The sequence below is a fragment of the Erinaceus europaeus genome, chromosome 6 (genome assembly GCF_950295315.1).
Source record: "Erinaceus europaeus chromosome 6, mEriEur2.1, whole genome shotgun sequence".
NCBI classification, from domain to species: Eukaryota; Metazoa; Chordata; class Mammalia; order Eulipotyphla; family Erinaceidae; genus Erinaceus; species Erinaceus europaeus.
Genome location: NC_080167.1, coordinates 39,936,820 through 39,962,995, shown reverse-complemented (window position 1 = coordinate 39,962,995; position 26,176 = coordinate 39,936,820). Strand labels below are relative to the sequence as shown.

Here is a 26,176-nt window from a genome sequence, read left to right as displayed (position 1 = left end):
CTATTCAACAACGAACAACATCAACAATGGCAATAATAATAACCACAACGAGGCTACAACAACAAGAGCAACAAAAGGGGGAAAAAATGGCCTCCAGGAGAGGTCGATTTATGGTGCAGGCACCGAGCCCAGCAATAACCCTGGAAGAAAAAAAAAAAAAATATATATATATATATATATATATTTATTTATATTTATTCCCTTTTGTTGCCCTTCTAGGGCAGTTTTTAAATCAGACATGTCAGGGTTCTCTTAACTTAAAAAGTTGCTACTCCAGTTCTTTATACCCACCCCCATCCCAGAAATCTTTTGAACTTAGGAAGTATGGCCTTTCCTGTTTTCCATGACCTTAAAAGTTTCTTGTAAAAGATCCCTCAGATTAGCCTTGGTGAATAACCTTCTTTCCCTGAACTAGACTTTAAGCAACAGAAATATCCTCACAGAAGGATTTCATTGAAAATGTGAAGTAACTCTGAAAATTTCTCTAGCTATTAGAGAAATAGAAAAAAATTTTAAATATACTTAAGTGGGAAAGAAAGTTTTAATATATCAGAGCTATCTCAAAAAATGTAAAGTGGTAAGAAAGAGCTTGACTGCTATTCATTGGTTCTACCCCCCCCCCCCCAATTTTCTATTCTTTGGAACAGGAAGACAGATTAATAAATAGAATTAGAGAAAATATACTCCAAAGCTCTTTATAATTCTAAAATATTATGAGTTTTTGCTAATGAGGATATATGCAGGTTGCTCCTTAACATGTTAATTTTTACTTATGCACTGAAAGTTGACCTCCCCCCCAAAAAAATAAAACAGGTTATAATTATATGGCATTCTCTCCTCAATGTCTTGGATGTCCTGAGTTGGTTAAAAAAAAAAAAAAAAGAACAGAATTTATGGGATGGGAAGGTAATATAATGGTTACGCAAAAAGACTCATGCTTGAGGCACCAAAGATCAAAGATCCCAGTTTCAATCCCCAGCACCACCATAAGTCAGAGTTGAGCAGTACTCTGGGAGAAGGGGGGAGAGTAATCAAGGGGTCAGGCAGTGACACAGCTGGTTGAGTACACATGCTAACGAGTTCAAGGACCCAGGTTCAAGCCCCTAGTCCCCACCTGTAGGGGGGAAAGCTTCATAATCGTTGAAGCAGTGATGCAAATGTCTTTCTATTTTGTGCTCTGTCTCCTCCTTCCCTCTTAGTTTCTCTCTGCCCAAAATAAATAAATTCAGTTAAATTAAGAAGAGGAATAGTATTTAGTGCATGGTTATAAGTTTCTTCATAAGGGCCAGCTTACAGTAGCTTACTTGGATAGTGTGCTGCTTTGCTAAGTATGCAACCCAGGTTCTAGCTCAGCCCCACAGCCAGAAGGACAGTTTGGGTTTATGATCTCTTTCATTCTCTTCAACTCTGTCTTAAAAAAGAAGACAAATTTTTTTTCATTATATATACACACACACACACACACACACATATATATATATATATGCATTATAGTGAAAACATTCATTATGTCTGGCACTTGGTTCTAATCTGTAGAGAATCAGTTGCTTGATAGTATAAATGACCCTGACTGCAATTTGTGTCAGAAAGGTTCCTTATGCAGTTGTTGTAAGGAACCTATATATGTAGCACTTCTTTTGTACTTTCAAAATGAACATAAATTTTATTTTATCAGTGTTTGTGAAGTCTGAGAAATCCACTTTCTCTAAGATTTACTGTTGAGTAATCACTCATGAGATAGTACTTCCTTTTAGTTTTTGTAATTGGCTATAAATATAATTTTATCCGTGTACTTTTTAGTCATATTGTAAAAACAGAAAAAGTATTTTATGCTCCAATTAATTACCCAATTACTTGCTTCTTTGAAGACCATCATTACCTGAGTTTGGAGTTACTGCATGATTTTAGAGTTGTCTCTAATTTTACAAATGTAAAGTTTGTGTTTCTGAGTCTCCTTTGGCATTTAAGTGTTAAAGAAAAATATAATAATTCTGCTGAAGTTACCTGTTGAAAACATTAGTTTCTAAGTTATCTATGACTATTTTAAGTTTGACTATCAGATTTTTAAAATTACATTCTTCCTTAGCCCTGTTCACATACAAATCTTTTTACTGTAGTACGAGGAGAAATGAGAGTCCCTGAAGAAGCTCTAAAGGTAAAAAACAAAAACAAACAAAAAAAAAACTTACTTTGCTTATAATCCTGTGATTTACTAAGGTTGATTTCACTCATGAACATTTTACTTCCATTTTTACTTTTATTCTCATAATTTTTTTTTTTGTAGCATGAGAAGTTTACCATTCAGCTCCAGTTGTCCCAGAAATCTTCAGAATCAGAATTGTCAAAATCTGCATGTGCCAAAAGTGTATCTTCAAAAGTAGCTGATACTGCAGTAGAGGTGCAGCACAAAGTCACAGAAGCACCAAAATCTGAGGAAAAACCTGTGGGTAAGTGAATCTTTTTGAAATACCATATTTATAATTGATGCTAAAGGGAGGTTGGAGAACTTTTTTTCTCTCCTCTGCCAAGGGCCATTTGAATATGTATAGCATATCATTTGTGGGCCAGACAATATCATCTATTTAAAAATTAACACTTCATGTTGCTGTGAGAAAAGCTTCTGTTGCCTTGATAGGTCCAGAACAAATTATTTTCATCATTACGTCTTTCCCACAGACTAGATGTTCTCCATTTTACTCTAAAGCATTTACTTATTTTATTCTCAAAATCTTGGCCATGTTCATATAAAAATAATTTAATATTGAAAAATTTTAATGCGTTATATTTTTTTAATTTGGAGACAGAAGTTGAGAGAGAAGGAGGAAGTAGATAGGGGGAGAGAAAAAGAGATACCTGTAGGACAGCTTCACTGACCATGAAGCTTCCCTCCCTGTCGGTGGGAACTGGGAGTTGAACCCAGGTTCTGGCACAGTAGATTGTGTGCACTCAACCAGGTGTGCTACAGCCCTGTCCCCTAACAATGACAGTCTCAAGAGGTGGGTAATAGTGTATCCAACATACTCATTAGACAGCCTTATAAGACACATATATAGTCTTTCAAAGTATATTTAATGTTTAAATATTTAAAGAAAATATAGCTTTCCCTATATTTTATTATTTTATATGTGTCTGCTTTTTCGTCTGAATTATAATAACTGAAATGAATTTAAAAGGAATATCTAGTAATGTAACACCACTAATTTTATTTCTTTAGCTTCTTCTTTTATTTGGATTGGACAGAGAGAAATTGAGAGGAGAAAAGAAGATAGGCAGGGAGAGAACTCTTTCGTACAAAACACTTTTTTTTATCAGCACACTAACAAAGTTGATCAAGTATAATTCTACTGTATTAGCAATACTTTAGTGTACAATACCTGAGACTTGAAAAAATAATAATTATCACATATTTAAATTTACACTAGTTATTATGTAGATATACTTTTAATTTTTTAGCTTTTATTTATAATTGGGTAGATACAGCCAGAAATCAAGAGGACAGAGGGAGAGAGAGAGAGACAGAGAAACCTGCAACACTGCTTCATCAATTGCAAAGCTTTCCCCCTACAAGTAGGGTAGTTATTTATGTTAAATAAGCCATTATATATCTTACATATATTAAATTTTACAGTAGTTAGTATTTAAATAATAATAATTTAATTTAGTCAATTATTTCTAGAATAAATTAGACTAAAGCCTGCCTGCCACTAAGTTATGAAGCTTTCAGTGTATTTTTCAATTACATAGATTATATTTTCTTGTTCACTTACCAAATCAACTAGGTAATTCTAGCATTCCACAAAAGTATGTATATTTGTTTTTTTCTGTTTTGTAGACTTCAGACTATTTTTCTTTCCTATCTCTTTTCAGATATTTCTGCAATGCCCCGGGGCACTCCATTGTATGGGCAGCCATCATGGTGGGGAGATGGTGAGCTGGATGAACAAAAAGCTTGCAAGTCAAATGGCAAAACTGAAGAAAACAATCATGGAACAGGCACATCAGGTAAAAACAAAACAAAAACATCTCAGATTATGACAGTAAATGGTATTTAGGGAAGAATCATTCATCTAAGCAGAAATCTGGCTTTAGCTGAAAGAAAATATCTATTGCTTTTAAATTTGATTTAAAAAAAAGTTGATGGTTTTTCTTTGTCTTTGATAAAGACAGAGAGAAATTAAGAGGGCAAGGGCAGATAGAGTGAGAGAGAGAAAGACCTGCAGCACTGCTTCACTTTCATGAAGCTCCCTCCCACACACGGGGGCTTGGACCGATGTTCTTGTGTATGGTAATGTGGACCATAGCCCTGCCCCAGTTGATGAACCTTGTAATAATGTAGTCATGTCAATTTATTTGCTATAAGTGATTCTCACATAAAATATTGATCTTTATATCTTTGTAAGTCCACTTATTTAAATTTTTCTAACATAAGATTATTAAAACTTGACACATAAGACTATAACCTTGTCTTTTAACTATTTAACAGTAATTGTTAGAATTTATCAGACCAAACTAGTAGCTACAAATTAGTTGCTTTCATTTTAATTAGATTAGTGGTAAGCATATAAATATATTTTAAATGAATAATTTATATTATCTTCAGAAATACGATAACAAAATTAAAGCTTCTTTAAATTCTTCCTGTGCCTCATTTGTTGGGATATGGATGACAACAAGAATAGCTGATCTTAGCAGACAGAGTTAAAAACTATTTGTGAGTAATATTCTCACAATAAAAACTAAGAAAACGATTTTTTTGTCTACTGGAGTATATTAGTAAAATAATCATAAACCAGAACAATCAAGATTTCCAGGAAATAAATGGAGATATCAGTTATTTACCACACAAGAAGTTGACAAAGACATCAACACTGGATGCTGAAGCAACTAATTTCTGTGATAATAACAGATAAGGAGCCAGAACTGGACTAATTAAATACAAGAACCAGGGAACTGTATGAAAAACTAAGTGTGATTCTATATCAAGGATAGATTCAATCAGAAATCTTCTCAGTTAATCGTCTTTAATTCTACAAGATAAGACATTTTCCTCAGTATGAGAATAAGAACACTGGTTTCCTATGTATATTCTACTTTTTTGCCAGGATACAAGTCAAGGAAAGCTTGCTTTGTCAGTTTGATGTTACAGTACCCCAAACTGAAGTTTATCTGAAGTTTATCTATTTCCCACATGAATTACCATCCCAGCTTTCTTGTTTCTGTCATCAACAGCTTTCTTTATTCCAAACATAGAAATTTAGACATCAAATGTAAATAATTGAAAATGCTGTTTGAGACTACTAGTAAAGGGAGGAAATTTAAGCAGGAGGAAGATTTAAGTGACTGAGCCTCTTGAGTATTGATAGCACAATATCTCAATAGTACCGTCATCTAGCTAACTTACTCCATCTGTCGCTCCCATCCACAGTGATTATACAGGGGGATTCCTCCTCATTCTCAGTAGTTGTCTTCCAGCAACACTGAAGGATACTTAACTCAAATCCAACAGAAAATAGCAAAGAGCTGCTTTTAGAAGACCCTCTGAAAGTTGAAAGACTTTTCTTGAAAGTTCTCAAAACAGTTTTCATCTCATTGACTTCTCACAGGTTCAGGATTAGCTTCCTAATTTCTTTTTGAACTAGTTCCTTGTGTGGTTATGAGACTATCTTTAAGCTGGTCTTGCCTACTGTGAAACTGAATTTGGGGCTAGATTTCCCCTAGCCTAGGTGAGCTGTGTCAAGGAAGGGTGAGTACGTGAGAACAAAAGATTTCTTTTCAGAGGAAGGAATGGATATTGAAAGTCAGTATCCAGTAAGGAAATAGATATTGAAAGTCAATCAAGAATGTTTGCTCTACTTGAAAACTACATTCTTCCTTTTTCTTTGCCTCATCTATTACATGCTTCTATTGCCCTTTTTCTCACTGATTCATAATTAAGCTTCTTACAGTATTAGTTACTCTGTAGTAAAAAATCTACAGTTGGTCTGATATCATCTGCATTAAAATGAATATTTTCACATAATGAATTTTTCAGAGGAGTAAAATTTACTTCTGCAATAGACAGCTGTTTTTAAAAACTTAGCCATTTGAGCACCAGCAAAGTAGCTGGCCTTGATAGGTTGCCTGCAGTGCCATGCTAGTAACCCTGCTTAGAGACTGACCCTCACTGTGTTTGGTAAGCTGTGGTGCTAGCATTCATCGCTCTCTTTTTGGTTTTGTCTCTGTCTCTCTCTGATAACATCAGCCCAGAACACTGTAGCCTTGGAGACAAAACCAAAAATGTCTGACCATATACAGACCTTCTATAAAATGATTTTCTCATGTACTGCTTTCTTAAATAAAGACTAGATTATAATCTAAAATTTTGCCTTATTATAGAATCATTTTTAAAAATTTTATTTGCATTATCTTTACTTATTGGGTAGAGACAGTCAGAAATTGAGAGCCTAGGAGGTGATAGAAAGGGGGAGAGGCAGAGAGACACCTGCAGCCCCGCTTCACCACTCGGAAAGCTTTCCCCCTACGGGGGGTACTGGGGTCTCGTACCTGAGTCCTTGAGCACTGTAACATGTGTGCTCAACCAGGTACACCACCACTCAGCCCCTGGAATCATCATTATTAAAATCTGTTGGGAGTCGGGCTGTAGCGCAGCAGGTTAAGTGAAGGCTCAAAGCACAAGGAACAGCTGAAGGATCCTGGTTCGAGCCCCTGGCTCCTCACCTGCAGGGGAGTTGCTTCCCAAGCAACTTTCTCTCCTCTCTGTCTTCCCCTCTTCTCTCCATTTCTCTCTGTCCTATCCAACAACAACGACAACAATAACTAAAACAATAAAACAAAAAGGGGAAAAAAGGGAATAAATAAATATTAAAAAATTAAAAGAAAAACAAAATAAAATCAGTTACTGAGCATTATATATACATGAACGATGTCTGTGAAACTGAAATATGTAAAAGTTTTTTAATTTTTTAAATTTTCTTTATTTATTGGCTAGAGATAGTCAGAAGTCGAGAAGAAGGGGGAGACAAAGAGGGAAAGAGACAGAGAGACACCTGCAGCACTGCTTCACCACTTGCTAAGATTGCTCCCTGCAGGTGGGGACCGGGGACTGGAACCCAGGTCCTTCAGCATTGCAACATGTGCTGTCAACCAGGTGCGCCACCACCTGGCTCCTCTCTTATGCTCTAAATCTTTCTGCATTACTCAGTTTGGGGGCCACACATGCTCTTCATTGCTCTTTGTCTCTACTACTTGACTTTAGTGTAATATATTTGACCTTAATCTTCATTTCTAATCCCCCTTCAAATTTGTAACATGTAATCTGAATAAATAGTAAAATGGTCCCTCTCAAGGAGAAACTTCTCTGTTAGTAAAGTTCATTATATCTGTTATTGTGTTCTTTTTTTTTTTACAGTTGGATTTTTGCTTTGGGTTTTGTAGATTTGTCACTGTGTTAGAGAGAGGAAAAGGGGAAAAAATTATTCATGTGCCTACTTTGTTCCAGGCTTTGTATTCAAGACACTTTCATTACCTCAACACCTCACCAAATCTTCACAGCAGTCTATTAAGTAGATATGATTATGTTTTTATTTTATGACAAGGGAAATGAGGATTAAGTATTGATAGAGACACAATTTATCTGGTTGTTTTATTTTTTAACTTTCATCATTGCTTTCCAGTACATCAGACTGTCTGGATATAATACATGCTGTCTTTCTGCTCTGTTGTTGCTTTATATTGTAGCTAACAGAATCCTTTTATTGTTGTTCCTAGGCTTCATTTCTCTGGGCCAACTATTTCAGGTAGAAAGAGAGAAGAGACAGAGAGATACTATGGTACTAGAGTTGAATCCTGTGCTGTAGTATTCCTATGTAGTGTACCAGCAGCTTGAATATGGGTCACATGGATAGCCCAGCAGGCACCCTCCCTGGAGAGCTGAACAGTGGGATGGCACAGCTGGTTAAGTGCACGTATTACTGTGTGCAAAGATCCTGTTGGAGCCCCAGCTCCTCACCTGCAGAATGGTGAAGCACTGTGAAACATGGTGAAATGGGTCTATAGCTCTCTCTCTTCCTCTCTCCCTCTCTCTCTCTATCTCTCCCTTCTCCTCTCTCCCACTCTCCCTCTCTGTCTCTGTCTCCCCTCCTTTCTCAGCCCGATCAAATCAAATTTAAAAAATGACCACTGGGAGCAATAGATTTGTAGTACCAGCACCGAGATCCAGCAATAATCCTGGTGGCAACTTAAAAATTATACTCCCAGAGGGATAAAGAATAGGGAACTTTCCATTGGAGGGGATGGGATAGAGAAGAACTCTGGTGGTGGCAATTGTATGGAATTGTCTTGTTGATCATTGTTAAATCATTAATAATAATAAAAAAAGTAGGATGTAGTTGTTGAGTTTTAATGAGTTAAATGTGAAAACCCACTTAGATATATGTCACTATTTTGGATTTCATTTTTGCATAGCCAGTGACTCATGCATGTACGATGTCACTGCTTCTGACTGCTTTTTCTTCCTCATTATAGTGGCAGGGCTCAGATCTGGGCTGTGCTTATGGCGAGGTACACATACTATCTACTGAGCATGGCATCTCTCTGGCCCCAGAGTATGTCACTTTTAACTAAGGGGGCAGGGGGGGGGTATTTCTTTGGTTCATGAGTGACAAATTCCATACCACTAGACTAGCTTTTTATGGGTTTTGCTTCATAGCTCAGCCACATCATCCTATTTGGGTATCCAAGATGGTGATAATTTTATACATTTAAGGGCTACAACTCCTGTTCCAATTTTACTGTTATCTCTAAAATGAGCAGAAAAATACGCATCTAGTCTCTTCTAAATAGCATATAAAATTTTTGCTTTTGTAGTGTAGAGCTTTTGTGATAGACTTTAGTGTTTGGTCAGTCAGTGGCTCACCTGGTAAATGCGCACATTACAGTATGCAAGGACCTGGCTTCAAGCCCCTGGTCCCCACCTGTAGGTGGAAAGCTTCATGAGTGGTAAAGTAGCACTGCAAATCTCCCTGCCCCTTTCCTCCCCTCCCTCCCCCTTCTCAATTTCTCTCAGTATCCAATAATAAAGAAATAAATTTTATTAAATAAAACAAGAAAAATTTCATTAAGTCCTCTGTGTTTCTTCTGTGTAGATTCTTTTTAGTATTTTTTAGGGACCTGGAGCACACCTGGTTGAGGACACACATTATGCAGATGGGCCTAGGTTCGAACCCCCACACTCCACCTTCAGGAGGGAAGCAGGTCCGCAGGTCTCTCTTTCTCTCTCTTTCCCTCTCTGTTTGCCCTCTCCTTTCCAGTCTCTTTCTATCTTATCACATAAAAGGGGAAGGGGAAAATGATCATTAGGAGTGGTTGATTGTCATGTAGGCAGTAAGCTCCGGTGATAACCCTGTTGTCAGTTGTTTTTTTTTTTTTTTTTAATCATTTTAGGATTGGGTCTGCTATACCATGCCCAATACATTTAATTGCTGAGATGTTCCTTTTCCATTTTTACACTGGTCCTTCAACTTTGTGCCACGTGTGCTTAACCCGCTGCACTACCGCCCGACTTCCTCTTCCATTTTTATAACCACAAGTCAGAATGCTAGCCACAAAGAATAACATCTGAAGAATCCTGTCAATATTTAATATTTGGAAAATTACTTCTTTTTTAAATTTTTTAAAAATTATTTTATTTACTTATTTTTTAATTTTTTATGTTTATTTTCCCTTCTGTTGCCCTTGTTGTTTAACACTGTTGTGGTTATTATTGTTGTTGTTATTGATGTCATTGTTGGATAGGACAGAGAGAAATTGAGAGAGGAGGGGAAGACAGAGGGGGAGAGAAAGATACCTGCAGACCTGCTTCACTGCCTGTGAAGCGACTCCCCTGCAGGTAGGGAGCCGGGGGCTCGAACCGGATCCTTAAGTTTGTCCTCGCGCTTTGCGCCATGTGTGTTTAACCCACTGTGCCACTGCCCGACTCCCTATTTACTTATTTTTAATGAAAGAAAGACAGAGAGAAAGGTACCAGAGCACTACTCAGCTCTGGCTTACGGTGGTGCTGGGGATTGAACCTGGGACTTTGGAGGAGCCTCAGGCGTGAAAGTCTTTTGCATAACCATTGTTAAAATTATTTCTTTTTTAAAAAATATTTATCCATTCCCTTTCCTTGCCTTTGTTGTTGCTTTTTTATTATTTTTTTATTGTTGTAGTTAATGTTGTTGTTGAAGTCTCTGTTGTTGGATGGGACAGAGAGAAATGGAGAGAGGAGGGGAAGACAGAAGGGGGAGATAAAGATGGACACCACAGACCTGCTTCACTGCTTGTGAAGCGACTGCCCTGCAGGTGGGGAGCCAGGGGCTTGAACCAGAATTCTTAGGCCGGTCCTTGCACTTTGCGCCATGTGGGCTTAACCTGCTTGGCTATCACTGACTCCCATTAAATTATTTCTAAAAGATCAAATTCCTTAGAATTAGAGGCTATCTAATCTCCCTGTATTGCCTTTCCTTCTTAATAAATTTTATGCTGGGGTGGATAGCATAATGGTTATGCAAACAGACTCTCATGCCTATTGCTCCAAAGTCCCAGGTTCAATCCCCCCACATCACCAGTGCTTTGATAAAAAATAAAAAAAAAAGTAGAAAAATATATTTTATGCAAATGGATTTTCAGTGAGTCTTTTTAAAAATGCCGTGCTAAGGCCAGCAAAATAGCTCAGTTCGATAGTGTGTTGCTTTGCCATGTACACAACCCAGGTTTGAACCCAGCCCCCACTGCACTGAAGGAAATTAGTGCTGTGGTCAGCCTCTCTCTCTCTTTCTCTCTCTCTCCACCTTTTTGCTTCACTGTATCTTTAAAAAAAGGGGGGGGGGTTAGTTGAACACAATTGAGTGATAAAGTACATCTAGAAAGTTTTGACCCAGGTTCAGGTGTAACCATCACTACATTGGGGAAAACTTTGGTGCTGTGGTGTCTTTTTGTCCCTTACTCTTTGTCTGTTTCTGTTAAAAATTTTTTTTTTATTATCTTTACTTATTTATTGGATAGAGACAGCCAGAAATCAATAAGGGTGGGGGATTATAGAGAGGGAGAGAGACAAAAAAAACCATTAGTAAACCTTTACCCCCTTCAGGTGGAGACTGATGGCTTGAACCTGGGTCCTTGCGTATTGTAACGTGTGCGCGCACAAGCAGGTGCACTGTTACACAGCCCCTTGTCTTTGCTTTTTTTTAATCTGAAAATGTTGTTTCTGAGATGTGACATCTGCTCTGTGAGGACAAGAAAAATGAGAGGAATGCTTTTTGTGTGTCTTTTGGAAATATTTCCTATTTGAACTCATGCATCACCATTTTAATAGATATTATTCATTTCCTTACCCTCTTGTTCTTTTTTTCTGCATTTGTACAATCTAATTATACATATTTAGCAAAAATCACTTTAACGGTTTCTTTTTCATGACTTACTGGCTTCATTGACATATTTTATGCTAAGTGCATTTATTTGTATACCATCACATTTGTTTCTGAGTTAAAAGAGTGATCTTTTTTCCATGATTGCTTCTTCTGCCAACTTATGTTTTCGTTGATTTGAGATTTATAATTCAACTCACGTCAATAAATTTTGGCACTTGTGCTGTATATAGAAAGGTTCATGGATTATCTTCTGGAATTCATGACTGGCAGCTGAATTTTCTGTTTTTGCCTCATTTCGTTGACACTGCTATTGGATCACCATGCTGCAAGCAAGTCACATGTTTTCTCTGTATTGATTCATTATAAAGGTGTGACTATCTGACGTGGATCACATATTATTAATGTTTTTTTGTCATTCTTAATGAATGTCTTTGTGATGCTGAGGGATGATAAGGAGCCATTCTTCTACAACATCACTTAGATTTTACTTCATCTTTTTGTGACTTCATTTGAGCAACTGCTTTCCTTTGGAGCTTTACTTGTATTCATAAATAATTCAGATACTTCATCCTCTTGAGTTGATAGGGAAATTCATATTTTTTCTATCACTCAAGATATATACAGTGAACATAACATGTCCATTTATATTTATTTTCAATTCCTTTGCACCTTGATGATTTATATCTTGATCTAAATTCGGGGAAAAAAAAATGCTTATCTTTTAACTGCTTTCTGTCTTTTACCATGATAACTGCTTGACTTGCATCTCCTATTGGTAATTGAATACCATATTAAAAGCAAAATTGCTTCATCTCTGTGACATATGCCTCTGTATTTCATCCAGACTCTTATCTGCCTTCTGATTCTCATGGAATAATACCGATGGCTATTGTTAAATTCCATCAAGTTATAGAAGCTTCCAAATATTTTGAATTTCTTCTTATTTTTTTCATTAGGGTGCAGCGTAGATGCCAAGCAAGCTGAGGAACAGTCGGCAGCTGCAAGTGAAGAAGTACTTTTTCCTTTCTGTAGGGAACCAAGTTATTTTGAAATCCCTACAAAAGAATTTCAGCAACCATCACAATTAATAGAGAGCACTATTCACGAAATCCCAACAAAAGACACATCAAGTTCCCATACAACAGGTGCAGGGCATGCTTCATTTACCATTGAATTTGATGACAGTACCCCAGGGAAAGTAACTATTAGAGACCATGTGACAAAATTCACTTCTGATCAGCGACACAAATCAAAGAAGTCTTCTCCTGGAACTCAGGACTTACTAGGCATCCAGACAGGAATGATGGCACCAGAAAACAAAGTTGCTGACTGGCTAGCACAGAACAACCCTCCTCAGATGGTTTGGGAAAGAGCAGAAGAGGATTCCAAAAGTATTAAAAGTGATGTTCCAGTTTACTTGAAAAGGTTGAAAGGTAAAGTGAATCTATCATTTCAGAAATGCGTACATTGTGATAAAGACTTTTAGTCTTCTCAGTGACCAAACTACTTTTAGATTAATTATTACATGGTAGTAAAGTTCTGCTTTTTCAAAAGGTCATCTTTCATTTTATATCATTTTACATCTCAAAAGCAAGATAGACTGCCAATGTCACTGGACATCGTGTCCAAATTACTCAGTCAAAATAGTCTGCCTTCACTTTCTAGCTCAAGCCAGACTGGTAGTGTGAATTTGTGTTTATACTTATTCAATACTTTATTTTCCTGAGGAAATAAAAAGATCCATTCATTTTACCAGTGGAATTCCATAGAAGATACATGTCATCATTTTCTTGAGAAAAAATAGTAATAATTCTTCTTGTGGTGCTTCCAATATAAAGTAAACATTATCTCCATATTTGAAAGAAATTTAAGGAATTTGATAATGGATACAAGTTCTACTTGATTGAATGTTTCAAACTGTTCAAGGAGTTACTCATGAGACAAAAACTTGGTTTAAAGATAACCAACTAATTGAATAAAAAGTATACAGTGATAGTCTGTTTTGAAAAATCAGCTAATTCTCATTGGAAATCACAGATTACTTGTGGTTATTGTCATCTTTACTCCTGTATGTGGAGATTACTAGCTGATCAGTTTTTGTCATCAGTTTTGCTAGTTAAATTTATTTTAGAATTTACACTACAGAATTGTGTTACTATAAATATTATTTAATAAGGTTTCTGTAAGTAAATGATTCCATGTTAATTTCACAATTCTGTTATGTAAATTAATGAGCTTTACAGAGTGCTCGCTGAAGTCAGAGACTATATTTCTTATTGTGTCTCTAAGATAAATACAAGGTTAATTTGATTAAGCAATGAATAACCTCAGTATCCATAACAAGATACATTGACCTTGCCTTAAGCCATACTTGAGGTCCTGATAACCTGATGAAATAATGAATACCTCTTTCTGATTTTTCTTCTAGTTACTATCTTAGGTGATTATTTGGCCTGTGTGCTTTTATTATGTGATTCATTTACTTCTACCAGATTGCTTTACTGTGTTGAAACCTAGACATTATTGGAGGGTACAGTGTAGATGCCAGACAAACTGAGGAGCAATCTGCAGCTGTAAATGAAGAAATACTTTTTCCTTTCTGTAGGGAATCAAGTTATTCTGAATTCCTTACAGAAGTATTTCAAATAAAAACTACCTGTTTGTAAACTGACCATTTTAGTGAACTAGATATTTAGTATTAATATCCTGGTATAAGAAAAAAATTAATAAACCTTGAAAATTTAGGTTCAGACATATTTTAAATCTCCTAATAAATGAACTAAAAGAGAAAACATGAATTAATCCTTTAATAAAAACCACCATCTAAAAAAGTACTTTTAATAAACCCTTTCATTTTAACCTTTTTAGCCATAGCTATTTTCTGTATAATTTCTCTTTTCACTTGTTACTTCTGTTCTTGATTAAGTTTCATCTGTAAACCTGAATCCAGATAGAGGTACTAGTGTCCAAATCAACACTGTAGTCGTATGTTAATGATTAGGTATTTGAAAACACCAGAAATTATACAGTTATTTCTATTGCTCAAAGTTAATTTATAGGGAGACTTGTTTTCTGGTATGTTGTCATTGCTTAGAGTCCTTTTTTGGGGTTTCCTATCAGACCATTATACCACCTATCCAAGAAAATGTCTTTGTGAATATGATTCATTTTGATCAGTGATACAGCTTCATACATAACTGCAAATCACATTTGACTTTTCCCCACTAGCAGGACTGTTATCACTAGATAATGCTTTTCCACAGTTTAGGGCATTATAAATATATTCTTAGGCTCTAAGTCAATGCAGAAAGTGATAATGTTCATTTCAGAATGGTTCATTTCAGTCAGGAACTTGAAAGTAGACAAAACAAAACAAACAAACAAACAAAAACTTTGCTCCTACAAGAGTAAAGTGCACGTGCTTTGGGACAGTGAATAAAATAATGTTCACAAAGCCCATACACTTTTACCCTTTAGGAGAGCCGCAGCTTGGTTCAGCTAATTTATGTTAAAAAGTTACATATAGAACTTCAAGTTTTCTTCACATGGGTAATGGTAGACAAAGCAAAAAAGAATGAATTTCCTGGTGGTTCTTTGGTTAGAGTTAAACAAAACTTGTAATTATAGTCAGACTCTTCTTATGCAGCACTGAAAAATACAAGAGGGATAATAATTTTCCAATAAAGAAAATGACTAATCTGTAAGGGGGAAATTTTATATTTTTAAAATTTATTTTCCCTTTTGTTGCCCTTGTTGTTTCACATTGTTGTGGTCATTGATGTCGTCGTTATTGGGCAGGACAGAGAGAAATGGAGACAGGAGGGGAAGACAGAGAGGGGGAGAGAAAGACAGACACCTACAGACTTGCTTCACTGCCTGTGAAGCGACTCCCCTACAGATGGGGAGCTGGGGGCTCCAAGCGGGATCCTTAAGCCAGTCCTTGTGCTTTGCACCACGTGCGCTTAACCCACTGCACCACCGCCCGACTCCCAGGGGATAATTTTAATCTATAATTTAAAGCTACTAAGAGAACCTGTTACCACTTAAAGTGCCAAATTTTATAATGTTGGTACAAGTACTAAATCCTGTGAAGATAGTGTTATGTGTTGTGTATGTATGTGAGATGGGTTATTTGTTCCTGTTGTGGAGGTGGTATTAGAGTCTAGTTATTTCTAGCTTTTACAGACAAACTTGTTTCCTTTTCACTGTATTCAGTGCAATAAGGAAGTGGGATACAAAATGCTATTTACAAAATGAGTTTTATTTGTACTAGTGATTTTCCTGGGTTTGATATTCTAGTTGCTATCCTAATTTTCTAAATCTGAAGCAGGAATTTCATTAAATACCTGTTTGTTTTTCTTTTCGGGATGTATTTAAAGAAAGATTTTAAGCTTTATTGTCATATTTGATTATTTATATTTTAAAAGAATTACTGTGCTTGGAGTACTCTCTGAAACCCCTTATTTTAGTCTAATACTTTTTTCCCCTTAGTATTGTACTTTTCCAAATCATCACCCATCTCCTATACTCTACCTCTTTTGAACCTTCTCATTCTTTTCATGTGTTACATTTTTACAAGCAGTTGTTTCGTATAGACTCATTAGCACTTGTTGATAACATTCACATTTATTAGAAACAAGCCTATGAGAATTAAATGGAAGGTGCCCCCCCCCATGGGCATATTTTCTTTGCCTCTTCTAATCTTTAAAAACTTTTAAATCTGATCATGGTCTTTTTTTTTTGTTTTTACCACAGTATTCGACAGATATTAAATTTAGAATTTGTAGCCCCAGATATTTACAGAGTTAGATTTGGCCTTAGAAGCACTGAGATGTGCCTAGATAACTAGAATTATTTATAACTTTCTTCTCAAGAAACCATCATTAAAACCCTTATTTGTGATTCAGTCTACAACTTATATAGAATAACTCTTGCCAGGAATTTCATACTGTAAAAATAATTATCATTTGATTATTTCCTTTAATATAACTATTATTTAGACAAGAAGAATTCTAAAGCAGTGAAAAACCAAGTAAAGTTTTACAACCCCTAGTAGAGCTGTGAAGGATAACAAAAAAAAAAAAAAAAGACCTCGGGGAAATAATGTTTCAGAATTCAAATCTAGTATAACTTTGTATGTTTTTAAAGAAGACGTGTTTTCTGTAGTTATATTTGGTACTATGCTATTTACCCAGTAGATGCTTAGATTTACACAGGATTTCTTAGGCTATGATTTTTACATATAGATCTTTTTACCTTTTGTTTAACTCTTTGAAGCCACCAGAGGTTGGGGCACAAATGCAGTTGTTCCTAAATTCTCATAGGCGTTTGTGAACAACTGTACAGTAAGTGGTAGAAACTACGTATTTGTATTATTTTTAACAAAAAAGAAGAGGTATGTTATAGTTTTGAAAGTATCAAAGCCATCATACTTTCATGGCGTTTGTATTCTTTTTTTTTTCCTGTGTGATAAGCATTTTAGTGGGATCATCCTTTTTCTTGCCTCTTCTCTACTGCTATAGACAGATTTATACATACACATTTTCACAAATACTGCTGTATTGCTTGCTTATTAAGGCGCTGAGGGAGTCTTTGTAAATTTAAAATTTAGAGAAAGAAAGTCCTATTTAGTTGTTTGTAAAGGGACCTCATTGTTGGTTGATAAAATTTGAATGTAAGCCTTGCAAGTGAAGGAAGTTTGCAGAGACTGTCACTGAAAAGAATGTTGAGATTGAGTTGAGATTGAGAAGAGGGAGGGAAGGGAATAAAACAATTAACACTATTGTATATGCTTCTAATTTTCTACATGGGATTTTTCCCCCCTTTTCTGTTACGCGGTTTTCTTTTTGTGACCAGGAAATAAACACGACGATGGAACACAAAGTGATTCAGAAAATGCTGGGGCTCACAGGCGCTGTAGCAAACGTGCAACCCTTGAAGAACACTTGAGGCGCCACCATTCAGAACAGAAAAAGCTACACAAGGCCCAGGCTGCTGAAAAGCACCAAGATCAAGCTATTGTAAGTCAAACTGCTTTTATGATTGCATTCTTTGATGAAGACAACCCCAGAAAAAGGAGGTCATATTCTTTCACTCAGAGTGCCGCAATCTTGTGTCAGGAAGCTACTTACTCAACACCACATACAAAACTTGAAAAAACAAAATCTCCGACAGCAGGTGCCAAAGTGGTTTCTTTGTCTTTACAGACTAGCTCTGCGCATCACAGAGGGGGGAATGGTGTTCCACATGGGAAATTGTTAAAACAGAAATCAGAGGAGCCATCGGTGTCAATTCCCTTTCTACAAACTGCATTGTTAAGAAGTTCAGGGAGTCTTGGGCACAGACCAAGCCAGGAGATGGATAAAATGTTAAAAAACCAAGCAACTTCTGCTGCTTCTGAAAAGGATAATGATGATGACCAAAGTGACAAGGGTACTTATACCATTGAGTTAGAGAATCCCAACAGTGAGGAAGTGGAAGCAAGAAAAATGATTGACAAGGTAAATAATTAAAGTTTGGATATAATGTTAGTTTTCATGTGGCATAATTGACTTTGAAATGATTAGAGAATCAACAGGCAACACTCAGCATGTAGTCAGTGGTATTAGAACTTCACGACTTTATTGGGGGAATTGGAAGACTAACATTTTCTGATTTTTCTTTGTTTATGCTCTGAATTGGCCTGAGTTTCCTATGCTCAGTCCTATATGTTTAAACTGTTTGGACCTTTTTAAAGCTATATGAATTTAACAGGATGTAAAATGGTACAATTTGGCCATTTTGACTTTTCACTTATGTAATAGCTAGGAAACAGCAAATCCAGATTGCTTTGACTCTTAGCATAAATCTAAATAATAACTCTTAGAAGTTAACTGTAAGTGTCCTCTCTGTGTTGGACACACACGACATTAATTGTTTTAATTAATTTTGTTCTTTGTCCTTTCCTAATTTTCTGTTCACTGCTATTTTTGGTGATATGAAATATGTGGAAAAAATGGTCACTTTGTTTATGATACTCTAAAGTGCAGCCAAAAATATGCCCAGTCTGATGACTATCTCCATTGCAGATTTGTTCTTCGATGTATTGGTTACTGTGTGCATAGTGAGTGTTGGTTTTCTCAAGTAGTCTTTCCAGTTTTGCCCACTGCAGTAGAAAGTTGTCACTAGAATTAGTTGTTTATTTATTAACCCCACTGGAAAATACTAAATTTGGTTAACTGGTGATATCTTGTTTACGTTTTGTTACTTAACATTTAAGCAGCATTACTTCGCAGCTTGTTAAATCAGAATCTCAAACTCATGTTAAACATATTGAACCATAATCTGCTTTAAGGGCAGATTTCCAAATGATTCTCAGTCATATTAAAATTTGAGATGCAGTACTTTACGTGATGGATTTATAGTTTTCAGGAAGTGGATAAGATATACAGGATAAAAAGTTATGAAAAGGATTCAGTAAAATGTATGAAAGCCTTACCACAATACTTTATAATAAAGTGTACATAAGTGTTAGCTATGCTTATTGTTCTCATATTAGGAGTTTTCAAATATTAATCTTTGCATACAATGTACTGTTAAATCCTAAATCATTTTTATAGCAGTGAAGGATCAAATCTGATGCCCACATGGAAGTCCCATTTCAAGGGAAAAGCATGGCCAGAATAACAGAAATCCAGTTAGTCATTACTACAGATGAGACTTGTCTAGAAACTAGTACAGGCCATAAAACCTGATGTACACTATTGTCTATTATTATCATACTTTAAAAAAAATTTTTTCAGAGAGTCCCAGTGACAAATTATGGTCACTGTGGATAGATAAAAATAAGATCTTAAAATAGGATTCCTTTAGGGAAGTAATAGGAGAGTACAACTCACTAGATAATTTAGTCAGTCTTAGTTTCTGCAAAGCTGAGACCATGCCTGTAGAAAAAAAAGCAATAGGTCATTACATTACTTGTGAATACCAAAGAAAAAGAACTGAGACTCTTCTAGCTGTGGCTACAGCAGAAGGCAAATCCAGTCACTGAGGTCAGACTCTGGGAAGTTAAAAGCTGGGAAATAGGTATCACATTTCCCAAGAAGATGAAGTAACTTCTGGGCATGGGCAAAAACTGAAGCCCGAAATAGCCAGAATCAAGATGTAAGAAGTACTTTTGGAGTATAGGAGTAGTTCTTTATCATACACTGTATCAGATTACTTGAATGAGCTCTGCCATCTATTTTCTCCCCTTCACAGCTAGAGTATGTGGGATGAGAGTTGAGGCCATCAACTGTTGTCTGTTTGAGTGTAATTGTTAGGTTTAGAAAACTTTCATTTGATCTTACCTCATTGACTTGCTCATTCAGTATCAGTTGTGTGCCTGTTTTTGAGTTAGATGAGAGTGATCCAAGATTAAAAAAAAAAGTGAAATATTATTCTCAGTCCCATATTACCCTCAGCGATGATGACAGAGTGATGGGAGATACCAAAGTGAAAAACAGATAAATTAAAAGTAATATGACAGGTGCCAGGGCAGTAGTGCAATGGGTTAAGCACACGTGGCACGAAACCCAAGGACCGGCTCAAGGATCCTGGTTTGAGCCCCCAGCTCCCCACCTGCAGGGTAGTCGCTTAACAAGTGGTGAAGCAGGTCTGCAGGTGTCTATCTTTCTCTCCTCGCTCTCTGTCTTCCCCTCCTCTCTCTACTTCTCTCTGTCCTATCCAACAACGATGACAGCAGTAGAAACAATAATAATGACAACAATGATAAACAACAGGGGCAACAAAAGGGAAAAATTGCCTCCAGGAACAGTGGATTTGTAGTGCAGACACCGAGCCCCAGCGATAACCCTGGAGGCATAAAAAAAAAAAGATAGTATGACAAGGGGCCTGTTAACTAACCTGGTAGAGTGCACACTTTAATATGCACAAGGACCTGGGTTCAAGCCAACATTAGATCTTGTATCGATCAGTGTTTATTCTGTAGGAAGAAAATTGGTTGGGAAGAAAGAATACAGAATCAGGAAAACTGTAGCAAAACTGGAAACACAGAATGAACTTCTATAGCATGTCAAATAGCTATTTATTTAATAGAGATGGAGAGAAATAGGGAAGGGGGAAATGAAGGAGAGAGAAAGACACCTGCAGCACTGCTTCACTGCTGACAAAGTTCCCTCCTTGCAAGTGGAAAACAGGCTTGAACCTGGGTCGTCACAGATGGTAATGAGTGCGCTCTCCTTAGTGTGGCAACACTTGTCCCCTAGTTTTAGCTATTTCAGGTATACATTTCATTGACTTCTAGTACATTCACAAAGTTGTACAGTCCTCGGCTCTTAATTCCAGGACATTTTCTTTTTTCTTTTTTTTCCCCTTTTAGTTACCTTTGTTGTTTTATCGTTGTTATGGTTATTATTGATTTCATTGTTGTTGGATAGGACAGAGTGAATGGAGAGAGGAAGGGAAGACAGAGAGGAGGAGAGAAAGACACCTGCAGACCTGCTTCACTGCTTGTGAAGCAACCCCCCTGCAGGTGGGGAGCCAGGGGCTCGAACTGGGATCTTTACCCCATACTTGCGTTTTGTGCCGCGTGCACTTAGTCCACTGTGCTACTTATTGCCAGACCCCCTCCAGGACATTTTGATCACTCTCAAAAGCCAACAAAACAAAAGAAACCTATACCATTTTCCATTTTCTTGTCTCCAGGCCCTGACAATCACTAAACTATTTTATGTCTCTATGAATTTGCTTCTTCTGGGCATTTCATAATGTAACCTTTTGTGATAACTCTTTTCATTTAGCATAGTGTTTTCAAGATTCATCCATGATGTAGCATACATCAATGCTTCATTATTTTTGTGTTGAATAGTATGCCAATGAGAGGATATACTACTTTATGCTGTTATCTGCTGATTTGTTGATAAGCATTGAGATGCTTCCATCTTTTGGCTATCATGAATATGTAGCTATGAATATTGCAGGAATATGTATTTGTCTAAATTGATAAGTATTCTATCTCTATTCTGAGCTCTTTTTTCATAATAGTTTTATCTAGATTGAAAAATTTAAGCTCATACCTTACAATTTTACACTTTTAGAATAAGTCTACTGAATTTTAAAATATTTTTTGAGGGGGTGGGGCATGGCATTGATGCACCTAGTTAAGTGCTCCCATTACAGTGCACAAGGACCCAGGTTCAAGCCCCTGGTTCCCATCTAAAGGGGGAAAGCTTCACAGGTGATGAAGCAGGCCAGCAGGTATGTCTGTCTCTTCCCCCCTCTCAATTTCTGTCTCTATCCAATAATATTTTTTTTTTAAATACTTCTTTTCCTTTTTAAAGTGAAATTAAATTTTTATGGAGAATTACACATTAAGAAAAAAATCTCAAATCTGATTCTGTAACACCCTAGACATGACTAGGGTTCTGTATAATCTTTATGTTTTAGTATTTAAAATCTTTATTTAATGATAGGTAAGACTCTTACTCAGTTCTGGCTTATAGTGGTGCTGGGGGTTTTAGCTTGGACCTCATCCTTAGTCATGTAAGTCTTTGCATAACTGCTAGGCTATCTCCCAAGCCCACTCTTGAATTATATATGCAGTGATTCATGTAAGGCATGGGTACTCTGCTACTGACACATTTGGTTAAGTGCACATACTACTAAGCACAAGAACTTGGGTTCGAGCCCCCAGTACTCACCTGCAGGGGAGACACTTCAAAAGCAGTGAAGCAGGTCTGGCAGATGTCTATCTTTCTTCTTCTCTGTCTTCCCCTCCTCTCTAAATTTCTCACTGTCCTATCTAACTAAAAGAAAAAAAAGAACTGATAGAGACCAGAATATTCTTAGAATATTCTTGTCCATTGAGTAAAGTTAAAACTTTAATTGCTTTGTTTAGACATGTAATTATTAGTATACTAATTTGAGGATATTCTTAAGTCATTTTAGAGTATGTATACAAAAAAATAAGTATAGAAAAACTTGATAGTTAATCTAAAGTTATTTTTCTTTTAGTGATGTGAATTTGGAAAAAAAAATTAAGTTATGATTTAAAGGACTGTGCCTTGTTATCCCTATAACCCAGGTTACACCCTGACACCACATGGGAGGTTCCATGGCACAGGGGAAAGCTCCAGTGTTTTGGTATCTCATTGTCTCTCTGCCTGATTGAAAGGGCTGGTGGGATCACATATGTATGAAACACTAGCTCTGCAAGGGAAAAAAAAACTTAACATTTTACATTTAGCTTTCTTTCACAATGTCCTGATGTTTCCAAATAATAATTTTGATCTGTAGGTTGAATATTGTAAAAATTGAGCTTACATTCTTCTTCTTTGCATCACCAGAACCTTATGCACTCCCACCATTCTTGAGTTAGTTTTTAAATATTATTGGTAACACATACTGCTCTGTCATCCCTGGAGCTTGGCCTCTGCTCTGTGGTGCTTCCATGTGGTACAGCCCACAAACCTGGCTTTTGTTTGGCAAGGCGTGTGCACACTGGGATACCTTCTAGCCCCATATATATCTACAACTATTGTTAAATTTATATATTTTTGAGTTATGCGTCTATGTTTTGAATCCCGCATAGGCCAGATAGACTAGTAACCTACAAATAGTACACTTGCCACACCTGTAGGTAAATGAGAGACCCAGATTTCTTTTCTATTTGTATTGCTAATTTGAAGGTTTTGGTTGAACCCAATAAGACTGATATAGAAAAGAAAATAGTAAAAAAAAGAAAAAAGAAGAAGAAGAAGGCAGAAAGAAAAGAGAACAGTGACCTCCTTGGGTTGACATACTGCTTTTGAAATACCATGGAGCCGTATAGGAGGAGAGATGGCAGACAAATAGTTGTTTGAAGTTAGATATTGAGATGAAGCCAGCTAGGGATAAAAGCTAGGACGAAACATTAAGAAAATCTACTACGCTTTATCTCTGCTTTGAAAAACTCTTAAGTTGCATCTAATTGAGATCATATGCCAGCTGTATCAGCATTTTTAAATCTGGAAAAGTATAGCAGTTTAAAATACATAGACAGTATGACCTCTTAGGTCCTCCACCCCCCACTGGAAAGTTGTCACAAGTCAATATTTTTGTACCTTGACACAAAATCTGTGGTATGATTTCAAGTAAGAGTAGTCACTGCTATCATTAAATTTTCAGAACATTGTCTACAATGTGGGTATGAACCTTGATGTCTTCCTTTCCAGTATGATACTAGTTTAGTTCCTGTCACTAGTTTGGAAAATGAAATTGTTCCTTCTCTGGGCTATATGTGTGTATGCTTTAAAAGCAACCTGGGGAAAATTTTCTGAGAACTCTTTCTGTACAATTTCAGCTCTCTTCCCCAAAAGCATTAGTTCCTTGTGTCTTTTGGGGAAGTTTAGTTCATTACATAATGATGATGCTTAGATGTTTAAGGGAGTCAAATGTTAAAAGTTCATTTTGGGTATCAATCAGAATTAAATAGCACCAAATCAATAATTTATTGATTTATTGATAGGACAGAGAAATTGAAAGAGGTGAAGGAGATAAAGACAGAGAGAGTGGAAGGGAGACACCTGCACATCTGTATTGCCATTCTTAAAGCTTCCTCTCTGCAGATGGGAGTGGAGACTTGAACCTGGGTCCTAGTGTAGGGTAACACGTGCACTTAATCCAGTGCACCACTGACTGCCCAGACCCCTTTTTCATTAATTCTGATTTGCAGAATGCAGGGTTTTTTTTTTTCCCCTATATATATTGTGTTTCCAAGTATTATTAAAATTCTTATTTGATTTATTATGAACAGCACATAATTTTCCCTAAAAGCAAAGATTTAACATTGAATATACAACAGAATACAAAATAATTATTTTACTTTTGTTATGAGGCACTCAGGAATTAATTCAGAGCCTTACACATGTGTGTAAATAACGCCGAGAGGCCTTCCTAGCTCAGTACTTTATTCTTTTAAAGAGAAAGATGGAGGGAGAGTGAAAGAGAAAGGAGTAAGCACAACACCACACCACCATCTGTGGTTAAAATTTTAATTCTGTCTGAATGAAATTTAAAATCTATCTGAAAATTTTAAAAATAAAGCAAAGTTTTTCTAAAATAATTTAACCCAAAGTATAGAAAATACTTTGTAGAAAATGAAGACTCTGGTTGTATTCTAAAAATCTGTCCTACAGCAAATTAATTTGGACACATAATTTTTTTCTTGATAGTAGTAATCAGAGCCTCAGTACTTATAGATGATAACATTACAAAGAAGATAGAGAAATCATAATAAAATTAAATGTTAAAATTTATGTACTTACAAACTTTCCCATTCTGTTTAACAAAAATCAGGGCCTCAAAAAATACTAGAAAAATAGTTAAGACACAGATCATGTCCTTATTAAGTACATGGTTATTGGTCTCTGTATTTACAATATACAAAAGTATTGACCATAAACAAATTACACATTGAAAAGGCTAATCTGTGAATAGACACAGGAACCTCCATTTGAAAGTTTTTAAGTGATTATTCTTTAAGGCAATAAAATTTAGAGAATTAATGAAACTCTACATAGTTCTTGGACTAAAACCTGTTATTCTGGATCTCAAAAATAATAGAGAAAGAGCTTAAAAATATGCCAAATTGGTACTCTCTTCTCTTTGCATTATTATATTTAACATTAATAACAACCACATTGTAATATCTGCCTATCTATTTGTATTTACCCAGTACATTTACTATAAAAAAGAATCGTCACATTTAACAAGTGACTGCTGCCCAATTTTCTTCACTAGTTACCGCTCTACTTAGATGCTGTACAGATTTCCCTTACTATGGAAATTATCTGCTGCAATTGAGTTGTAATAATTTTTATTTGCCTCTAAAGTTACTGATAATATTCATACATTAATCTGATATTCACTTTTAATATATCAAATAATTTTCTCCTTCCAGGTGTTTGGAGTAGATGACAATCAGGATTATAGTAGGCCTATTATCAATGAAAAACATAAAGATATGATAAAAGATTGGGCTTTCAATTCTGCTGCAGTAGTAATGGATGAAAGAAAACCAGTGAGTACATCTGGATTTCACAGCTCAGAGGTATACATCTCTTCCTCATATTTAACATTTTTACATGAGTAAATGTAAATTTTTTTCTTTTTAATTATATTTAAAGAAGTTAACATATACCCTTTAAAACATTTCTAAAAACTCGCTTCTCAAAAAGTATGTTTCTAATGAAAGCCCAATATAATTTTGATATAGTTTCTTATCAGTTTTTGATGGAAGTTCTTTCAAATATTCTTTCGTCAGTAAGCGATTTTAAATTCCAGCAGGCAGTTAGTGAGTTATAGGCTCATTCCCTAAGTATGATTTTGAGACAGAAAAAAAAACATGCCATTATACTTTCTAGGAGGCTATGTATTTGGAAAAGGAAAAGTTCATTCTAGGAAACATGCAAAGTACTGCCTTGCATATGCAACTTGTATACCTAAAAATCAGTGTGGTGCAGTCTAGTGTTTTATCAGAATATAATGAAATTAAGGAAGGACATATTGGACACATCTGACTGTGTATCTTTTGAGTTAGTCACTTTCTCTTCAATTTTCTCATGTATATAAATAGTACTTTTTATTAAAAGACAAAATCTACGAGGAATTTATCAAAGTATGTAACACATCTAGCATAGTAATAATTTTAAATTTATTCACAAAGCAACTGTTTGTTCCCTAAGTGGAATGATAGCAGAGGCTTATTCTACAGTGCTATGCCAAAAGAATTGTGGGAGAAAAATGTATCCTGA

The 26,176-nt window shown here is 35.9% G+C and overlaps 1 protein-coding gene across 14 annotated transcripts in view; it reads left to right on the top strand.

The window, feature by feature from the left end:
- Positions 1–26,176, top strand: part of CEP170 (centrosomal protein 170) — a 116,831-nt gene that overhangs the window by 43,058 nt on the left and 47,597 nt on the right. For 7 of the 14 annotated variants that reach the window (XM_060192044.1, XM_060192049.1, XM_060192048.1 and 4 more), the window contains exons 5-11: positions 2,100–2,155; positions 2,285–2,447; positions 3,868–4,002; positions 12,362–12,838; positions 17,262–17,425; positions 17,612–17,905; positions 25,324–25,473. In XM_060192044.1, coding sequence (XP_060048027.1) covers positions 2,100–2,155; positions 2,285–2,447; positions 3,868–4,002; positions 12,362–12,838; positions 17,262–17,425; positions 17,612–17,905; positions 25,324–25,473 — 1,439 coding nt within the window. The remainder of the gene's footprint in view (positions 1–2,099; positions 2,156–2,284; positions 2,448–3,867; positions 4,003–12,361; positions 12,839–17,261; positions 17,426–17,611; positions 17,906–25,323; positions 25,474–26,176) is intronic. The other 7 variants (XM_060192054.1, XM_060192053.1, XM_060192052.1 and 4 more) reach the window with 4 other exon arrangements.